At 39.2% G+C, this 19700-nt stretch overlaps 1 protein-coding gene across 2 annotated transcripts in view; it reads right to left on the bottom strand.

The window, feature by feature from the left end:
* Nucleotides 1–19700, bottom strand: part of dync1h1 (dynein, cytoplasmic 1, heavy chain 1) — a 96968-nt gene that overhangs the window by 43742 nt on the left and 33526 nt on the right. For both annotated transcript variants that reach the window (XM_072568489.1, XM_072568491.1), the window contains exons 25-43: nt 19424–19612; nt 19149–19340; nt 18514–18796; nt 17174–17274; nt 12423–12582; nt 9186–9429; nt 8872–9055; nt 7952–8164; nt 7617–7855; nt 5509–5665; nt 5193–5420; nt 3618–3848; nt 3371–3511; nt 2413–2646; nt 2048–2254; nt 1843–1964; nt 1197–1362; nt 317–480; nt 77–206 (exon numbers count right to left, since the gene is read on the bottom strand). In XM_072568489.1, coding sequence (XP_072424590.1) covers nt 77–206; nt 317–480; nt 1197–1362; nt 1843–1964; nt 2048–2254; nt 2413–2646; nt 3371–3511; nt 3618–3848; nt 5193–5420; nt 5509–5665; nt 7617–7855; nt 7952–8164; nt 8872–9055; nt 9186–9429; nt 12423–12582; nt 17174–17274; nt 18514–18796; nt 19149–19340; nt 19424–19612 — 3585 coding nt within the window. The remainder of the gene's footprint in view (nt 1–76; nt 207–316; nt 481–1196; nt 1363–1842; nt 1965–2047; nt 2255–2412; nt 2647–3370; nt 3512–3617; nt 3849–5192; nt 5421–5508; nt 5666–7616; nt 7856–7951; nt 8165–8871; nt 9056–9185; nt 9430–12422; nt 12583–17173; nt 17275–18513; nt 18797–19148; nt 19341–19423; nt 19613–19700) is intronic.

The following is a 19700-nucleotide window of genomic DNA, read 5'->3' on the forward strand; positions in this document are numbered from 1 at the left end:
TTCAGTATGACTCAAATAGACCAAATGTTTGACAAGGTTGTTTCTTGGAAAAGTATTTACACAACCAATCTTTTACCTTGGATAGCCAGTTGCTATACAAAATGGGTCTGATTAAAGCCTTGTCTTTATCAATATTAGGGAAATGCTTGAGGGCCACCACATCAATGTTCTCATCTGTCCATTGTCTTTCCTCATCCTCCACAAGTCTAAAAATGAAGGAAAAGGAACATGAATTTTGGAGTCATATACTTCAACTTTTAGTGTAAACATTGAAAATAACAACAACTGAAAAATGCTGATCTTGTAGAATACAAACCTGTCTTGGAACAAGCGCAGAGCCTCATGGGCCCAGATCCTAATCAACCCTTCAACTGCCAATGTTTCTAAAGGCCTTAAAGCCTCAAAGATTCCTCTCACCCAACGTGTCATTTCACGAGGGGAGTAAATATAATGCGGCTGTATGTCTTGGGTGAAACGCTCCTGTGAAATAATAGAACATGCACTATTGAACAAAGTTCAGTTTCTACATTACCAAAATTACAAACTGCATTTAAATGGAGATTAAGAAGTTTAATAAAAACTTAAAAATGAAGTTACATCATGCTGATCCAAAGATAAGACATTTCAATGATTAAACATTTATGACGTACATGTTCCTCTTCTAATCTCCAATGGAAACAAGAACAGTTGTCCAACTGACCCTCAAAGACAACCCACCCTAATACAGGTTATAGAAAATAGTAAACAAGAATTTCTAGTGTGAAGGCACATTATTCCATCTCGACAATTCTATGCAGTATCTTGGTAAGATTATTTGATTAGCCACTTCTTTCATGCAAGATTTTTGTATTTTAAATATCACCATCCTTCTCTAGCCATCAATGAATAATACCACTAAATAATATCAAAATTAATGTATCCTACTTAACTACTGTGGATCCAGCTTTTAGATTTGCTTTAAAAGGTAGCACCAATTGAATTGAATCAACTGCCACCTGTGAGATTTCCTGTTCACTACTGTACAAGAAAAAACAAAAATCCCACACCATTCACTCCATTCCTGAGAGAATTTGGATCTTGTGTCCTTGAACTCCATCACCATAACTAAGCTAATACAATTTCTCTCATCAATATTAATCTGAAAACTTGCATCCTCACCTGAAACTTTGAAGCTCAAAATCACAAACACAATTTACCTGTGACATCATGTAGAATTCCACCATAGCTGCTGTAAGGGGGTCAGCATATGTCCGCAAGGATGGAATGAGTCTAAGCATAGCACGGTTGAATGTGCCGTAAATCTGAGTGAGAGATGCTGGTCCTGGATAGTCCACATACACAACAGGTACGTGGCGTAGGAACCTACAAACAAGTAGTAAAATAGAGGATTTACAACCAGTGATAGGTTTAACAGCACAAATTGAGGGTTTAACAGCTAATCCAAGTCTTCACTGTATTTTCAGTTAAACCAAAGCGATCCAGCTGGAAGCCAATAAGGGAAAACAAACCTCAAAACTTATGGATAAATCATCCTCGTTATGCAATAGGAACAAGGTCAAACTCTGGTACAGTTAGAAAAGTTGATGAAAATTATATATTGAAAATTAAGCGAGAAACACAAGCTTATATTATGCTAGATTTCAGTCAATTTATCTTGTGTGAACAATTTGATGCATCCCGTTGGCTGAAAACAATTAAAATTCTTTACCTTTTCATTCCAATCAATACTTAGTCTTTAACTTTTGTCTAGGTTTACACAAAAGTCATTCTACACAACCTTAAATAATTCAAGTTTTGGCTACTTGTACACTAAGTTTGATAGTTAAACAGAAGAATTATTACCTATGAGAAAGTGGCTTTCTTCCTGGGTCAGTAGATGGATTGCAAGCTCCAACAAATTGGATTCTTTCCAGTTTAACCCAAGTCTGATCTGAAGTACGGAAGAAACCTCCATGTTCTACCATCTGAAACAAAGATGGCCCACAATGATTATGTTGCAATTAAATACCCTGCTTTAAATGTCTAATCTAAGTATCGTCTTACTAACCTGCCGAATGAAGGATATAACTCTTTGAGTGCCATATTTGTCCATGTCTGGAAGATTGATTTCGTCACAGAAAAGCACTAGCCATTTGCCGAGCTGCACAGGCGCTAATACAACTCCATTCGGTGTCCGACGATATTCACAGTAGTGATCAAATGTTTTCAGAACTAGCTCAGGTGTCGTTGCACTGGAGAAGTTCAGACCCACAACCTAATCAAATGGAGATAAACACTGTTAGAATAGCTTTAAAAACGTATTTAAATGAACAGGAGATAGAAGCAGCAGCATGAATGTTCTAGAAACAACTGCTTCATTTTACTTTAATACTAAAAAGGTACAAAAGCAATTTAGAAGATGCCAATTCTTACCTCCATATCTGGTAGAGCTCTTAGTGCACTGAATAGAGTCATAGTCTTGCCAGATCCAGGTGGGCCACATAAAACTAATGGTTTATGTTCAGCCAACCATGTGTACAGAAGGGCTTCATGACGGACTGTATCCAGAGTTGGTACAACGACATCTGGTGCAGCAACTTTGTGAGTCTCCACTTCAATTTGGGGCACCTTGGACTGCCAAGGAACCCACTCTCCAGTAATAGATACCTAATTTTGAAAAAGCATATTACAAAACCAAGTTTATTATTTTCAACTTCAATCTGCTAAATTTACTTTAGTGATCAGTAACTATGACAAAGAAATCATTCCATTAACAAGCTGTTGTACTAATTGAGTGAAACCAATCTTATTTGCTCCAAGATAATCCTGACCACTCACTACTAGCACCAAATGTCTACAGTCACCATAGCCCTGCTCTCCCATTAAAGAGACAACTGCTGGGAATCTAACCTGGGGGTGAACTGGACAGTTGGATATCAGCAGGTGAAGTGATTCATTTTAGTCAGAAGAATGAGTGACGCCATATTAAATGGTCCAATTTTTAAGAGCATAAACGAACAGCAGTAATTGAGAGCTCATATGCATGGACATTTTAAGATGACAGGACAAGTTGTAGTAGTTAAGAAAGTATATAGGATCTTGAGCTTCAGTATTAAAAGCATCAACACAGAACTTATATTCAACTTTTACATAACACTCCATTGGAATAGTCTGTTAAATTCTGGGCAAGATAGAATGTTACCAGAGATAAGAAAATCCAAATATATGGAGTGACTGGGTAATGGAAACAATCTGAATTAGACATATGAAATTTGAATTACAAGTCACTTGCCCAGAAGCAAATCAAACAAAAGTACTAGAAATTTAAAAAATACAGAATATTCCAAATGTGCAAACAACGCGTATTAGATCGTCATGAGAGACTTCCTACCTCAAAGTCAATGATAGGCATGTTAGGTGTGCTTGGCAGTGGAATGGTGGTAATTCGTCTTATGTATTCACCAAGTTCTGCTCTCATCTTCAACCGTGCATCACCCGAAAGTGACCACAGAATGGCATAAATTAAGTATTTCTAATCACGAAACATAACAACGTGAGCATTTTTAAGAAAGATTTAGATGACAGAGTACATTTACTCATTTTCATGTAAACAAATCCAAGACTACAGAAGGTCATACCTGGATGTATCGTTCCAACTGGTCATTTGGCATTGGAAAATCAGGATGATTAGCATTGTATAGTGCAATATTCCTGCAACCTTGGTGCATCATAGAGAAGAGGGAACCAAGACATCGCAATCGGGTAAAGTCCATAATGTGTTCCATCTTGGCAGCATGCTCTACTGCTTTGATAATCAAACCATTTGAAGTGAAGTATGGCTGTAAAACAGTTGCTGCATCTCTCTGTATCTGTAATAAAGTGTTTAAACAATAACATTTGCAGCAAAAATTTTGCACAAGCTTTAGAGCAATTAACCTAAGGTCTGGGAAACATTACTGGTTAGAAAGTAAAATGATACATTTACAGATGCCACTGACAAAAAAGTTACTTAAAATGTTCCTGGAAAATATTCTCAATTTAGTAGAAGAACAAAAGTACGAACAGGTTTGCAAGAAAACGTGGAAAAATACAGTTCAGGTTTTTTGTTATTCAACAGGGAGAGATACAGTTCTACTTCCTTCGATCTAACACTAGAAGTTCACTCCAATATTCAAGAAAACACACTCAAATCACAGGGACAACTAACTGGAGAATAGCTGAACTGAAAACCTACAATTAGAGAAGTAACATCTAACAGGTTGTTTCTCATGCTGCAGCAGATCCTTCAATTACGGGCTCCTTTCCTCAGTCTTTCAAGCAGCAGAAACTGTGTCTGTAGTAGCAAAAGCAGGAGAGAGGAACTTAGGATTGACTGAACTGGAGGAGCTACTTCAGTCAATCCCAAGGCTGCCATACAGCTAAGAATCACAAACTCTCAGTACTAGCTGCCTAGCAAGGGAGAATCTGTGTTTTGATAGTGTGGGCCAGGTATTATGCAGGGAACAGAGCATATGTAATGGCTAAGGCACTAGAATCTTGGTTAATCCATAAAATGATTTGGGGAGTACCACATCTTTCACACCATGTAACTTTATCCATTCCTAACCAATTTATTGGAGTTTATACCCGCTCAATGTTAAGCATGTCAAGAATACAGGCAATATGATAACTTCCTGTAACAAGGCAACATTCAGGCTATTGGCAACCTTATTTTCTTTCCACATATGGGAGGTACAGAGTATAAACGTATAGTCTGAAAATTGTTACACGGGCAACAGTCAACATCCACATTCAATTTTTACTAAGTTTCAGGAAGCTGTTTACAAAAGGCTTTCCTACTTTAAATAACAATGGTTGGAAAACATTTTTACACGAACTATTGATTCAACTAATTGCTTTGATGAATGCATAAAAATATGGAATGTGAAAGACTTGGAATTTATAAAAATATATTTCCTGTAATTTATTCTGAGTGAAAAAGATTTAGTAAGATATGCAATCTTAGTAGAAATATCACCTTCCCCCCCCACCAATGTCAACACAAACACACAAGTTAAGATTCTTACATAACTACATCAAGTAGGGGCATTAGCAATAATGAAAAAGCAGCCCTAGAAAAATTAAGAGTCATTCAAATGACCTGGCTCATTTTATAAAGATGCAACCTCTGCTAAATGACACGCTTAGGCAGAAAATTCAAACTAATTTTGTACCTGAAGCATTGGGGAAGCAGCTTCTTGTTCCTCATCCTCTTTGCCTTTGCGTCGACGTTGGGCCTCCTCTTCTCCCTCATCCAGAGGAATATTACGTAGTCTAGCTAAGAAGTTGTTGAAGATCATATCAGTACTGAGAACATCCTCGCTAAACCATACCATTCCACATCTGGATACGGTGGCCAATGTAGCATATTTCAAGTCTTGGACTTCAAACATAATTCGCACCTGTTGAAAATAAAATCATGATCAACGTTTTGGACAAGCATAAATTCTATTCAATACAATTCTATCAATCCTTTGCAAAAATGCTTACATTTGATGGAAGGCTGAGACGCTCTCCATTGGGCAGGGTAAGCAATTTGTTATCATCGAGAACCGAATTCAAATTTTCTACCCATTCAGGATCCACATCACCATCAAAGATGATCCACTGACGTTTCTGCAGTTCACCTCGTACATTGTCAATAATCCTGAACAAATATATGATTTGCATAAAATTTGACATTGTTGAAGTATACAATTTGAACATTAAACATAGTTGATACTGACTTTGTAATAAATGGAGAAAAACAACGAACTTCCAATGGATCGTTGAGCAACTTTATCCACATTAGCTGAACCAAATGGACTAGGAAGTAGCCAAGTCCATTTTCCATCAGAGTTAGTGGTTTGCACCTCAACACCCATTAGAGACAGCACAGAAAACAAAAAACTTGACACATCCTTGCTGGAAGCAAATGAGAGCGTGTAGGGTGTGGAGAAGCTACCCTGTTCACAATGTCACTACGTCAGTGGCATTCCACATTAAGCAGGTATGAAAGAGATCCACTTGGGCAACCAGCACCTTATAATCATACAAGGGAGTCAACATCTTCAGGATGATAGAACTCTGTGGGAAGCTAGAGAAGTGATTGCTGGGCCTCTTACTGAGATATTTGTATCATCGATAATCACAGGTGAGGTGCCAAAAGACCAGAGGTTGGCTAATGTGGTGCCACTGTTTAAGAAAGGTGGTAAGGACAAGTCAGGGAACTACAAACCAGTGAGCCTAATGGCAGAGATGGGCAAGTTGTTAGAGGGAATCCTGAGGGACAGGATGTACATTTATTTGTTAAGGCAAGGACTGATTAGGGATAATCAACATGGCTGTGTGTGGGAAATCATGTCTCAAACTTGATTGAAGTAGTAACCAAGAGGATTGATGAGGGCAGAGCAGTAAATGTCATTTATGTGGACTTCAGTAAGACTTTTGATAAGATTCTCCATGGGAGACTGGTTAGCAAGGTTAGATCTCATGGAATATAGGGAGAAGTAGCCATTTGGATACAGAACTGGCTCAAAAGGTAGAAGACAGAGGGTGGTGGTGCAGGGTTGTTTTTCAGACTGGAGGCCTGTGACCAGTGGAGTGCCACAAGGATTGGTGCTGGGTCCACTACTTTTCATCATTTACATAAATAATTTGGATGTGACCATAAGAGATATAGTTAAGTTTGCAGATGACACCAAAGTTGGAGGTGTAGTGGACAGCAAAGGAGGTTACCTCAGATTACAACAGGATTTGGACCAGATGGGCCAATGGGCTGAGAAGTGGCAGATGGAGTTTAATTCAGAGAAATAGGAGGTGCTGCATTTTGGGAAAGCAAATCTTAGCAGGACTTATACACTTAATGGTAAGGTCCTAGGGAGTGTTGCTGAACAAAGACACCTTGGAGTGCAGGTTCATAGCTCCTTGAAAGTGGAGTCATGGGTAGATAGGATAGTGAAGGCAGTGTTTGGTATACTTTCCTTTACTGGTCAGAGTATGGAGTACAGGAGTTGGGAGGACATGTTACGGCTGCACAGGACATTGGTTAGGCCACTGTTGGAATACTGCATGCAATTCTGGTTTCCTTCCTATTGGAAAGATGTTGTGAAAGTTGAAAGGATTCAGAAAAGATTTAAGGATGTTGCCAGGGTTGGAGGATGAGAGCTGTAGCTAGAGGTAGAATAGGCAGTTTTCCCTGGAGCGTCAAAGACTGAGGGGTGATCTTACCGAGGTTTATAAAATTATATGAGGGGCATGGATAGGATAAATGGACAAAGTCTTTTCCCTGGGGTCATGGAGTCCAGAACTGCAGGGCATAGGTGTAGGAGAGGGGAAAAATATGAGAGACACCTAAGGGGCAACTTTTTCACGCAGAGGGTGGTAAGTGTATGGAATGAGCTGCCAGAGGAAGTGGTAGAGGCTGGTACAATTCTAACATTTAAAATGCATCTGGATGGGTATATGAATAGGAAGTGTTTGGAGGGATGTGGGCTGGGTGCTGAGAGGTGGGACATCTGGTCGGCATGGATGTGCTGGACTGAAGAGTGTTTCCGTGCTGTACATCTCTACGGCTCTAATTGGGAGGAAAACTGAAAAGAAAACAGTGGTCAACTTACTTTCTAAGAACATGTGTAAACAGTCCATCAGTCCATTCTCTGGTATTTGGGTCTAATGTTCCATATAAATGGTCTTTGCTGATAGCTTTTGGATCAATGATGTGAGCAACTCCTTCCACTCCCTCAAGCCGTTCAAGGGCCTTTAGTAAAACTCGCCAGGCCATACTCTTTCCACTGCCCGACGGTCCCACCATCATCAAACCATGATTGATTTGAGAGATCTGATATAACTGAAGTACCTAACATAGAATATGTAATTAAAGTTACCAAGCAGTTAAAGAAAAATTAAATATTGGATAAAGCACAAAATCTACAAACAGAAATCCATAACTCACCTTTTCAACCCACATTCCACCAACGTCTTCACCATCGCCATAAGTTAGGTACATTTCTTGACAAACCTTCTTCAGCTCCTCACGCAGTTTAGTCATTGCTCCACGATGGTACTGTACTCCAGGGAATACATCAGACAAAAGACTAAAAAGCAATGGGATATCTTCTGCAACCAGCTTGGGAACCATTGTCTCACAGACACTTTGGATTAGAATCTGTGGACAGATTGATCAATTACTCAACATGATTGCTTCATGAATATTAACACCACCCAAAGTGAACACTTAATTGATGTCAAGGTCAGAAGTGCTTATTTTTTCTGAAGAGAAAGTACAACAACCAAAGTAAGACATTCAGAAAAGATATTTCTCAACTTCTTTGGGCTTAAGGTACGATCAAAACAAGTTATAACATTGAAAAACACCAATCTAATATTAAGTCAGAATAGGAATGTTATATAGATTAGATTAGATTCCCTACAGTGCGGAAACAGGCCCTTTGGCCCAATCAGTCCACACCTACCCTCTAAAGAGTAACCCATCCCCCTCTGACTAATGCATCTAGCACTCTGGGCAATTTAGCTTGGCCAATTCACCTAACCTGCACATCTTTGGACTGTGGGAGGAAACCAGAGCACCCAGAGGAAACCCACACAGACAGTCGTCTGAGGCTGGAATCAAACCTGGGACCCTAGTGCTGAGAGGCAGCAATGCTAACCACTGAGCCACCATGCCAACCTGAAGTTAACAATTTCAGGAAATGTAGTCAGCAGGATGCGAACTGGTGCAGGGAACCATCTTCTAATCCATCACCTTAACCACACAGCCACAACTGCATGTTGTATACTATATTTCATTTTTCTTGTACGTACACTTATTCAAGATAATTTGACAAGTAATGACAACTGCAAAGTATAACTAACCTCTTGTTCAGGTAGATTCTCTGCAATTTCTGCCTCATCAACATCTTCACCACGTTCTCCTTTCTCTTTCTTTATCTTCTGAATCCTCTCTCGCTTCACATTCCCTGCACTTACAAGTACACTCTTCAGGGCACGAAGACCAAAATCATAGTGACTCTGAGATGACAGCTGTTCATCACAAAGCCTTAAAAAGTAATTTTTGAAAAAGAAATTCAGTATATGAATGTTATCGAACTGGATCAAAAAACATGTGAAATTTTCACCAAAAAAAGAGATTCAAGGAGAAATGTCATTGTGAAGCTTAACATGCTTACTTGAAGAATGGAACAATCTTGTTTGCAAGGGTTTCAGCTGTTCGGAACCCTTGAGAGTACAACATAACCTGTGCAATAAGTTGACGATCAGGCTTTGTCATTGCCAGACTACGGAAGAGTTTTTTCAAGTTGTCTGGTAGGTTGGAACGTCCAGCATAGCCTGGATTCATAGTGATGAAAATAGCCATATCGGCTCTGACTTTCACTTGTTTGTTCAGTAGCTCACAGGTGATTGTAGGAGAACCTGAAAGAAAAGTAACAGAATTCAAGCTACAAGTTCAATACTTCACACAAGAACAGGAATAGACTAGACAGCAGTTTGAAGCTGTTACACATTCCATTAGTTCACATCTGAACTGTTCCCTCACTCTAAATACGAATTAAAAGAATTACGGATGATGTAAATCAGAAACAAACAGAAATTGCCAGTAAAGTTCAGCAGGTCTGGCAGCATCTGTGGAAAGAAATCAGAGTAAATGTTTCGGGTTGTGAAGCACTTCCTCACTCAATCTGAAATTTTAAGTGAAATTACAAACAATTGATCTGAGTGTTGTGGGGGCTGATATTCATGGAGTTTAATAAGGTGTAGGTTTTTAAGGAAAATATTAAAGTTGGGCAACAGTTAGGGGTCAAAAACCGAAATGCCTGGATAAGCTCTGCAAGTATGGCAGTATCTGCGGAAAGAAATCAGTATATGCTTTGGGTTGAGAAACACTTCCTCACTCAATCTGAAATGTTAACTCTGATTTCCGAGGATTCCTTTGTGATCAATTGTTTGTGATTTCACTTAAAATTTGGTTTAAACCATACTTAAGATGGAGAGAAAGTGAGGACTGTTGATGCTGGACAGTATGTGTCGAAAAGTGTGATGCTGGAAAAGCACAGCAGGTCAGGCAGCATCCAAGGACAGGAGAGTCAGTGTTTCGGGCATAAGCCCTTCTTCAGGAATTAACATCCTCTGATGTTGCCTGATAAGATGGTGTTCACTCATCCCAAATTATGTTAAAAGATTAATCCTTTGCATTTACCCCATCATGTCAATTTATCATTTTACATAATTAGTGAGATGACTCCTCTTTCTCCCGAATTCAAGGAAATACAAGCCAGATTTATAAAACCTACCCTCATAATTCAATCTTCCAGGCCCGTGCATGACCCTGGCAAATATAGACTGTACCACTGCCAGTGCATTCCTCTATCCTAAAACAGCTTGGACAACATATGCTAGGTTGGAGAAAAAGGCTAAAACGTTTCCACATCCACCATCAGTATCTTTGCAGCAACCAAGTAGTAGTACAAGAGTATACTACTTCTATTAGCATACGCTTATTGTTAAATCAATTACACCTGCTCATGCAGATCAAAGGGATAGCAACCTATAAACAATGCTTTTTGCATACTAATTTTTCATGACTGGCTGGTCAATGACAGATTGCAAGAATTCCTGTAAGCAGGATATTAAAATGGTGGGTATTGGCATTGACAACTGGGAGTCAGTTACTAATGGCTGTGGCCTGCAGAAGCAAACTGTTTGGAAAGAAGTTGACGAGCTGAACAGGAGAGATGAGCTCAGTTGGCCAAGAAAGCTCAGACAGTAAAGAGAGAGCAGGAAATCATGTGGCTTCTTAGCCCAACTTCCTCTACAGCAAAGGCAGCCATGACAAAGTAGGGCTCTTGAGTATCGCACACAGCTAGCCATCTTCTTACAAGCTGACAAGTTCCTGTGCACAAAAACAAAGAAATCCAGTAGCTTGGGTGTAAGTATAAAATAACCATGAATTGCAGGAGTACATTCAGTCTTTGCATAGTCTCCTCGCTTACCCACCCTCCCCAATCCACTCAATCCAACATTCCCTCATCTTCAAGCAGTGTTCATTCCTCTCGAGAGATATGAAAAGATTTCTCTTCCCGCATTCACTTCAAATCTGCAAAGTTTCTTGTCCTCACCTATTGTATGTTTTTACTATTTGCAGACACACTGTCAATTTCAGATTAGAAGTTAATGGAACACTTTTTTCCCTCCATCACAGTCTATAGAGGTAACTGGGATGAGGCAAGCAACTAGTCCAAACTATCAAGTTGTGGGTGTGTTAATTTAGTCAAACGCCTGCAGGCCTGCAAGTCTGCAAAATCAACGGTTGTCCTAAGCTTTGCAGTCTATACTGTTCCTTCAGGCTGAACCAACTATTTCAGGGTGATTCAGATTGTACAAATATTTTCACACAGGCAAAACCCACAGCTGAGCGTCAAGCCCCATCTCCCGCTGACTTTCACCTCAAATTTTCCTTTAGGCTTGTAGCTGCTAAGACCCTTATGCATATTTTGACAAAGTTAGAGTCAAAGCTGAAAATGTGTTGCTAGAAAAGCGCAGCAGGTCAGGCAGCATCCAAGGAACAGGAGAATCGACGTTTCAGGCATCAGCCCTTCTTCAGGATTCCTGAAGGGTTGATGCTCAAAACGTCGATTCTCCTGTTCCTTGGATGCTGCCTGACGTGCTGCGCTTTTCCAGCAACATATTTTCAGCTCTGATCTCCAGCATCTGCAGTCCTCACTTTCTCCTCGAAAGTTAGAGTCAATTATTGCAAAGTCCTCCTACTTTTCATTATGCTTAGAATTTTAACCTATATTAAAAGAAATCATTTCAATTCAATTTTCAATGATCTCTCCCTACTCAAAATTCACTGAACAGGAAGAGAATAACAAGGCTCCTTTCCTAGGCATCATGGTAGAATACAAAGCAAATGGAGAGCTATGGACCTGAGTTTACAGGAAAGCCATAAACACTGACAAGATACACAACTACGGAAGCTATCATCCCACCATCCACGAACTAAGCTGCATCAGAATTTTATTTAAATGAGCCACAACACACTGCAGCACTGAGGAACTAAGAGAAACAGAGGGAAAAATACCTGTACAACAGGTACCTGATAAGCACAGTTCACTAATTCCCTCACAACAGACCCAAAAAGGGTCTGTATACCTGTATTTACAAGTAGCTGTTATTGGTTTGTACTATTCAGTTTGCTGTGTCTGTTTGTCAGAAGTCCATAGATGAAGAACTGAAGGCTCTGTACTTCAAAGCTGAATTCACATGTGGTTAAGAACAAAAATTACTTTTACACCTCGCAGCAAGTTATGGTTAAAAAAAATGAAGTTATTGCACTTTAGAGGAACTCATTTTGAAAGAATCAGGACAACAACGAAAAAAAATCAAAAATGCATAGAATTACATACTTCGGTCACGGCTGGGATTAGAGTGTTCACGGAGTGCTTCCTGTATGCACTGTATTTGCTGGGATACAGCTGATAGCATACGTTCTTCAAGGCGATTGAATTCATCAAAACAGCCCCAAGCTCCCACCTGGCAGAGACCTACAAATATTCGACCCATGGCCTAAAGTTAAGAAAATAAATCAATTAGATAAGAAAAACCCAAAAAGACCAAAAGAATTTTATGAACGTTTTATATAAAGCCTGGAAGAATTTAGAATCAAACAAAATCAACAAACATTGGAGTCTTGAATGATTTGACCATTAGGGACATAAAGTAACCAACGCAAGAGGTTACTTGGTAAAAATATTTACAATTTCAGACTCCCCTTTTCTATAACTGTTATATCTTAAAACAAGAGTTAAGACAAAATACTACACTATAATGATTAACTTACTGAAACAACCAATAACATCTCACCTGCTCATTACACAAAACTTCACTACACTGGAGCAGTATTTCAGAAGTTCGACTTCAAGCCAGTTCAATTAAAAAAAACACTTGAAAGATTTACACCACATTATTAAAACCAGTTACAGCTTATATTTTTATTTAGAAATAGTTTTTTATTATATTGTTGAGAGTGTATTAGCCTTTATTTTTGTGAATTTTATATGCTCTATGCTCGGGATGTTCTGGATGGGGTTTCCCCTCCCGAGGGGTCTCAGATTTGGCCGGACGATTATGGTTGATCAGTCAGTTAAAGTGGTGCACCTGGAATGTCAAGGGGAGTAATTCGCCAGTCAAAAAGGAAAAAAAAATTATCAAACATCAAGAAAGGGTTGATATGGCTCTCCTACAGGAGTCACACTTATTGGATAAAGAACACTTGAAATTATGACAGGGTGGATTTGAACAGGGGAGTTGTTATTCTTATTCAGAAGAATTTCCCTTTCAAAATCCTAAATCAGATAAAAGACGAATCTGGACGATATATTCTGATTAAAGCCCTTATAAATGGAGAGGAATATGGGATTTTAAAATTTGTATTGCCCCCCAGCACACCCCTTTAAATTTATAACGGAAGCCTTCTCAAAATTGATGGCTCTCGGTGCTAGTCATACAATTAAAGTCTCCCCCTATAATTGTATTATGGATACGGAAATAGATAGGATTCCCAAGAGTACTGCAGGAGTATCTCCCAGATCTAGACAACTGGTGGATCTGAACAAAGAATTAGGACTAGATGTATGGAGATGCCTTCATCTACAGGGCAGAGATTTTTAAAATTCCATATCATCCTGTAAAATAGGTAGTATAGCAATTTCCAAACAACGCTGCTGTATATATGGAAATCAAGGAGAGGAACAATGGGACATCCCCTCGGCATTGGCATATGGACCCCTTCCTGATGAAAAATAGTAAATTTGTAAAGTACTTCTCTCACAAATTTAAAACTTTTTTAGAAATTAATTTAGGTACGGCTAGCAACCCATTAACGATGTGGGAGACCATCAAAGCTTACGCGCGAGGTTTGATCATCTCATACTCAGTGACCTAGAAAAAATTAAAGGGAGAACAACAGCGTCTGCTCGAAGCTCACTTAAAAGCGGCTGAAACAGCATACACTGACAGACCTTCTATTATCAAATTGCAAAGGATTACGGCCCTTAGGACAGCTCTAAACACCACGCTTACCCAAACGGCTAAGAGGGAAATATTATTTGCAAAACAAAGGTTATATGAATTTGGCGACAAACCGGGTAGATACTGAGCATTTCTTGTAAAGAAAAAGGCGGCCCCTCAAACTATCACGTCTATCAAGGAAAGTAAGGGTATTTTGACTCATCATAAAACAAACAATTAACGGAATCTTCAGAAAGTTTTATTGATTTACATAAAAATCACAGGATTGTGAAGACAGGATCAGGAGGGTGCAGTCATTTTAAAAAAAATTGACCTTTCTGGACCTAACTCCGGAACAGGTATCGGTCTGAAATGCTCCCCTAACAATCCAAGAAATACTTGACGCAATCAGGCAACTTCAGAGCGGTAAGGCACCTGGCCCAGATGGCTTTCAAGCTGAATTCTATAAAGAATTTACAGGAATATTGGCTGGTCCACTGATGGACATGTATAACTACGCATACAGTCAGGGCTGTCTCCTGCCTTCGCTGAAAGAGGCAAATATCTCTCATCCTTAAAAAAGGAAAAGGACCCAGAAGATTGCACATCATACAGACCAATATTCTTGCTAAATATAGATTTTTAAATCCTCTCTAAAACGTTAGCATTGAGGCTAGAAAGGGTATTGCCACATATTATAAAGGAAGATCAGACAGGGTTTATTAAGGGCCGTAGATCATCCAATACAATTAGAAGGGTTTTGAATATGATTCAAGCCTGCCACCAGGGAAAGATACCAGGAGTAGTAGTCTCATTAGATGCGGAAAAGGCATCCGACAGGGTTGAATGGTCATATCTATGTTACACATTGGAAAGGTTTGGCATTGGAAAGGTGTTTACCAAATGGGTCTCAACATTGTATAGTGATCCCAAAGCAGTGGTGATTACCAATGGATTAGGCTCGGATAGCTTCAGTGTGGATGTCCTCTCACACCATTGCTATTTACACTAATAATTGAGCCACAAGCAGAAGCTATACGGGCTGACCCTAATATAACAGCCCCGAGGATTGGTACAGGTAAACATAAAATTACCCTTTATGCAGATGTTCTTCTATTCCTCAGTAATCCTCTGATGTCCGTGCCTCCAAGTTATTAATACATTTAGTGCATTCTCAGGCTATAAAATTAATTTCTCAAAATCGGAGGCTATGCTAATGGGTGGCCTTGCTAGGATATCCCACTTAGTGGACGGATCCCACTTTCCCTTTCGGTGGCCCCTGGAGGGTTTCTTATATTTAGGCATTGTTATTACCCCAGTATTTGGTCAGTTATACAAGGCTAACTTTGTGCATTTACTGGAAAGGATAAGGTAGGACCTCCAGCGATGGGGAGACCTTCCAATTTCCTGGCTAGGTAGAATAGCACTAATTAAAATGAATGTCCTGCCCCATCTCCTATACCCTATGAAAATGCTTACGGTGATGCTGCTGAGGCTGGCACTACGTAAATTATATGGCTGGTTGGGTTCCTTTATCTGGAATCATAGACGGCCCCTCATTAAGCTGAAGAAGCTACAGCTTCCACAAGCAAGGGGAGGATTTGACTTCCCAGATTTTAGGAAATCAGTTAAGTTCCCTAGCCGATTGATTGCGGATCAGACAAGACCCAATCTGGCTGGACATCGAGGCTTCTCACGTAAAATACCCACTTATTAACCTTTTATTTTCAGACAAGAGGAAAATCATTACAGATCATTGTAAAAACCCTATAATACTAAACACAATTAAAGCTTGGAATATAATGCGGCAAAACGAGGGCAACTCACATAAAACATCCCCCTATGCTCCGATAGTGGGAGCATGGGGATTTCAACCGGGGTTTATAGATGCCACTTTTAAACTCTGGAGATCTAGGGTCTCTTTTGTTTAGGGGATTTAAAGAGGTCCTAATGTCTTTTGAACAGCTGTGTCAGAAATTCAGATTACCCAATGAAGTCCTCTTTCGATACTTCCAAATTCGAGATTATATACAGAAGATGACTACGTTACTAGATAGTCTTTATAAATCAGATAGAGAATGTAGAGTGCTACAACAAATGGGGGTATCTTCCATCAGTACTATTTATCATTTACTACATGACGAAGTATCGGGAGATATGGACAATCTGCTTAAAACATGGGATCAGGATTTGGGACTAGAAATCTCTATAGAAATGTGGAATGACATTTGGGAAAACGCCAGAAGAATCACCATCTGCAACAGAACTCAGGCTATTCAGCTGAAGATACTTCATAGGGCCCATATAGTACCGGATCGATTGGCAAAATTTAAGGCTGGAGCATCTCCAATGTGTCCCAAATGTAAAATAGAGGTGGGCACTCTTGTACATTGCCTATGGACCTGTCCATAGGCAAATATCTACGGATCTTAAGTAGCAAGTGCTCCGATAGAAATCCTAGGAACGGAAATTAGAGTGGACCCTGTATCCCTCCTTTTGGGCTTTTCGAACGTTTCCTCCCTGGATATGCATGGGAAGAGGTTATTTTCTATTCTCTTTCTGTGCAAGGAAAAATAATTTTGGTAAACTGGGTGGTTAAGGGTCCCCCTAGACCTTCAAATTGGCACAGATTAATTATGGAATGTATTCCCCTGGATTGCTTACAAATATGGTTCACCAAAAGACAGAATTATTCCATTAAATATGGCAGCCCTTCTTGAATTATATAAATACAGATATCTCGACCATCCTAACAAGGGCTTTTATTTAATTGAGATGGCGAACCTGGCTGGTCCGGGGCCTCTTGGGAGAGGAATCCCGCACGAATACGGGTTTTGTTACATTTGATGTTAATACATTCCGAGCAGGTATCTCGCTACCCAATTTCTGTGTTATCCGTCGTTTTTTTTTCCTCTTATTTGAATAATGTAAGAGACTTAATTATACATTCTGGTTAGTTGTAGGTTAGATTAGTAGTCAGTTGAACTTTGTTTTTCCACCACCCCCCCACCTCGGTATTTTTCTTTTGTTAAATTTTGGTTATTATTTATTTAAGATTTAATTGTACTTCGGTTTTTTTTATTTTTGTAAACTTGCAAAAAGGTTAAATTTTCAATAAAAATATCTACATAAAAAAAAGTTACAGCACCTGGAAATCAAAGGTCTCGTCACAGTTGAAGACAAGAACAAAGCGTCCAAGTTGATGTCCAAGTGCCTTGACCGATTCAGTTTTACCAGTACCAGCAGGACCTGGTGTGGGAAAAAAAGTTTGGAACATGAAGAGTTACAGCTTGAAATGCAAAAACTATCAAGGTAACATTTGCTAGAAAATTAAATGCTGCTTATTAACAGATGCTGGTTTTAAAATTACTTGTTTACAACCAAGTAAGATTTTGGGAAGGCAGATTTGAGGTCAACAGCATCAATAGATTGAATACCATGTACACATGCAGAAAATCAAACTTGAATCCAACAACAAAGTACTATCCATTTACAAAAAAATGTTACTCAAAACCCAATAGAGCTATTTGGGTGGTACCTTTTTGAGTCATCTTCAAAGTGCTGATTGTTTGGAATTTTGAACAGGTAAATCTGTGTTTTCATAAAGTCTATGTATGTCATTGACCAGCACTGATTGATTTTCCAGGCTGTTTAGTCCCGTATGTATCGCCACATAGTCTTCTTCAGTTCTACTGTTATTCTTATTTAACTTTCTGGCAGAAGACTATTTTTAATTGTACTGAATTCAGACTGAGTACATCTTATAAATGGTTTTGAGAAGATTAGTAGCTCAGGTTGAGGTTCTGGATGTAGGTTTGCTCGCTGAGCTGGAAGGTTTGTTTTCATGAACTTTCCAGCTCAGTGAGCAAACCTACATCCAGAACATCTTATAACATTCCATTTACATTCAAGTCAATGAGCTTTTCAAACAATACCCTCAAGATACAGCAAATGCCACTTGTGGCTTGCAACTATTTGAAAATACATCAAGAGCGTTTACACTTGTCCAACGGTATGACATCACAGAAATTCTCATACTGGAAACTTGTGCTCTGCTTTGGGAATAAGTTTGCTTTCGGTCATTTGAAAAATTCATGGGAGAGAGAAATTCAAATAAGAACAGAAAAAACAATCGGTGGAGGCCAATGCTTTTAAGGTGTTTTACTGGCCAAAGATGTGGCTGTGTGTCAGCCTTACTGTGGACAGCAGTATTGCCAAGCACGATGCCATCAGATGTCACTAAATCAGAGCTTTACAGGATTGGTTACCAGACCATAATGAGATGCACTCATTTTCTACTCTGTCCCCTTCCCCAATTATGCTGATCACCACAACCCAGGAGGCAAACTAGGGATCATCAGTATTTTTCATGTATGATCTATAGACATCATTAATAGATAAGAAAATGTCATTTAAATGTTCTTAGTGCAGCTAAACCATGAGAATAAAACATTTCTTAAACTCTTGAACAGATGTTTCAATACCTACCAAACGGAGAACCACCAAGGCGAGCTTCCAAAGCCTGTGTCATAGTCAAGTAACAACGGTCTGTCAGAGGAGTTTGTACAAGTTTATCTTGAACACCGAGGTACTCAAAACCATAGTTGAATTTTGCATTAGCCATTTGTATGGATAGCTGCTGTAAAACATCAGTTTGCTTGGGATCAAAGTAGAATCGCATTTGACTGAGCCAGTCAAAAGATTTAGGTTGATCTACTTTGTTCTTGATCAGCATTCTCGTGACATCTCTCTGATGTACCAATTCAGTGATCTGTAACAGACAATATTTAGTAATTAAAGCTAAATGTGTTCATATAACCAGTTTACATTTGTGCAATTGTCAAAATTGGAGTCAATTATGCATTTGCACATTATACATTAAACATTCAAAATAAACATTTGATATAGGAAAAAGATGAGAAATATTGAAGACAAATTGAGAATGCGTTTCAAAGTATGTTACAAACACGCTTTTTGTTAATTGGCACCTATGGGATCAGGAGGTCCTCAATGTAAAACGCACACTAAGTTGGAACAAAGTTTGCTGGACATCTTCAATTTAACATAAATTGTCCTTGGCAGCACTAAAATTTGACCTCAACGGACAAAGGATGCTCACTCACCAAGTGTTCAAGTTTCCTCCTACGAAGTGCTGGTTGTTCCATCAACACAGAATCTGCTAACACAGTCAAAGTAGCTTCCACATTAACTAGGACTGGTGCGAGTGGGGACTGACTACCACTCGCTCTATTATTCAGGGCATTTTCCACATTTTCTGACCATGATATCTGAGCTGAAAGGACAACAAGCTGGGCCTACATTTAAAGATAAGAATATCCAGTTATCCCCACACTGCAATTTCACTTCAAATTACTAATTCTCATTTCTGCATACATACCTGGTATTTATCTATCCAGGAAATGTAGTCAGCAGCATCAATTGAAGTGCCTTGACCAAAGATTCCAACTTCCGTGACCGATTCAGCGAGCAACTTGGCCAAGGTAACCCTCATTTCCTTCTCCACTAAGGTTAGCCACTCATTAATCTTAGGGTGCTCAGTGATTGAAACAGCAGTCTTAAAAAGCACCTGTCAGATAATGTATGTAGGTCCTCAATGTTAAATTGAAAGAATCAGGTGCACTTGAATCATACCAAGTATGCTTTCTGCTACATTT

This window comes from Chiloscyllium punctatum, chromosome 4 (genome assembly GCF_047496795.1).
Source record: "Chiloscyllium punctatum isolate Juve2018m chromosome 4, sChiPun1.3, whole genome shotgun sequence".
NCBI classification, from domain to species: Eukaryota; Metazoa; Chordata; class Chondrichthyes; order Orectolobiformes; family Hemiscylliidae; genus Chiloscyllium; species Chiloscyllium punctatum.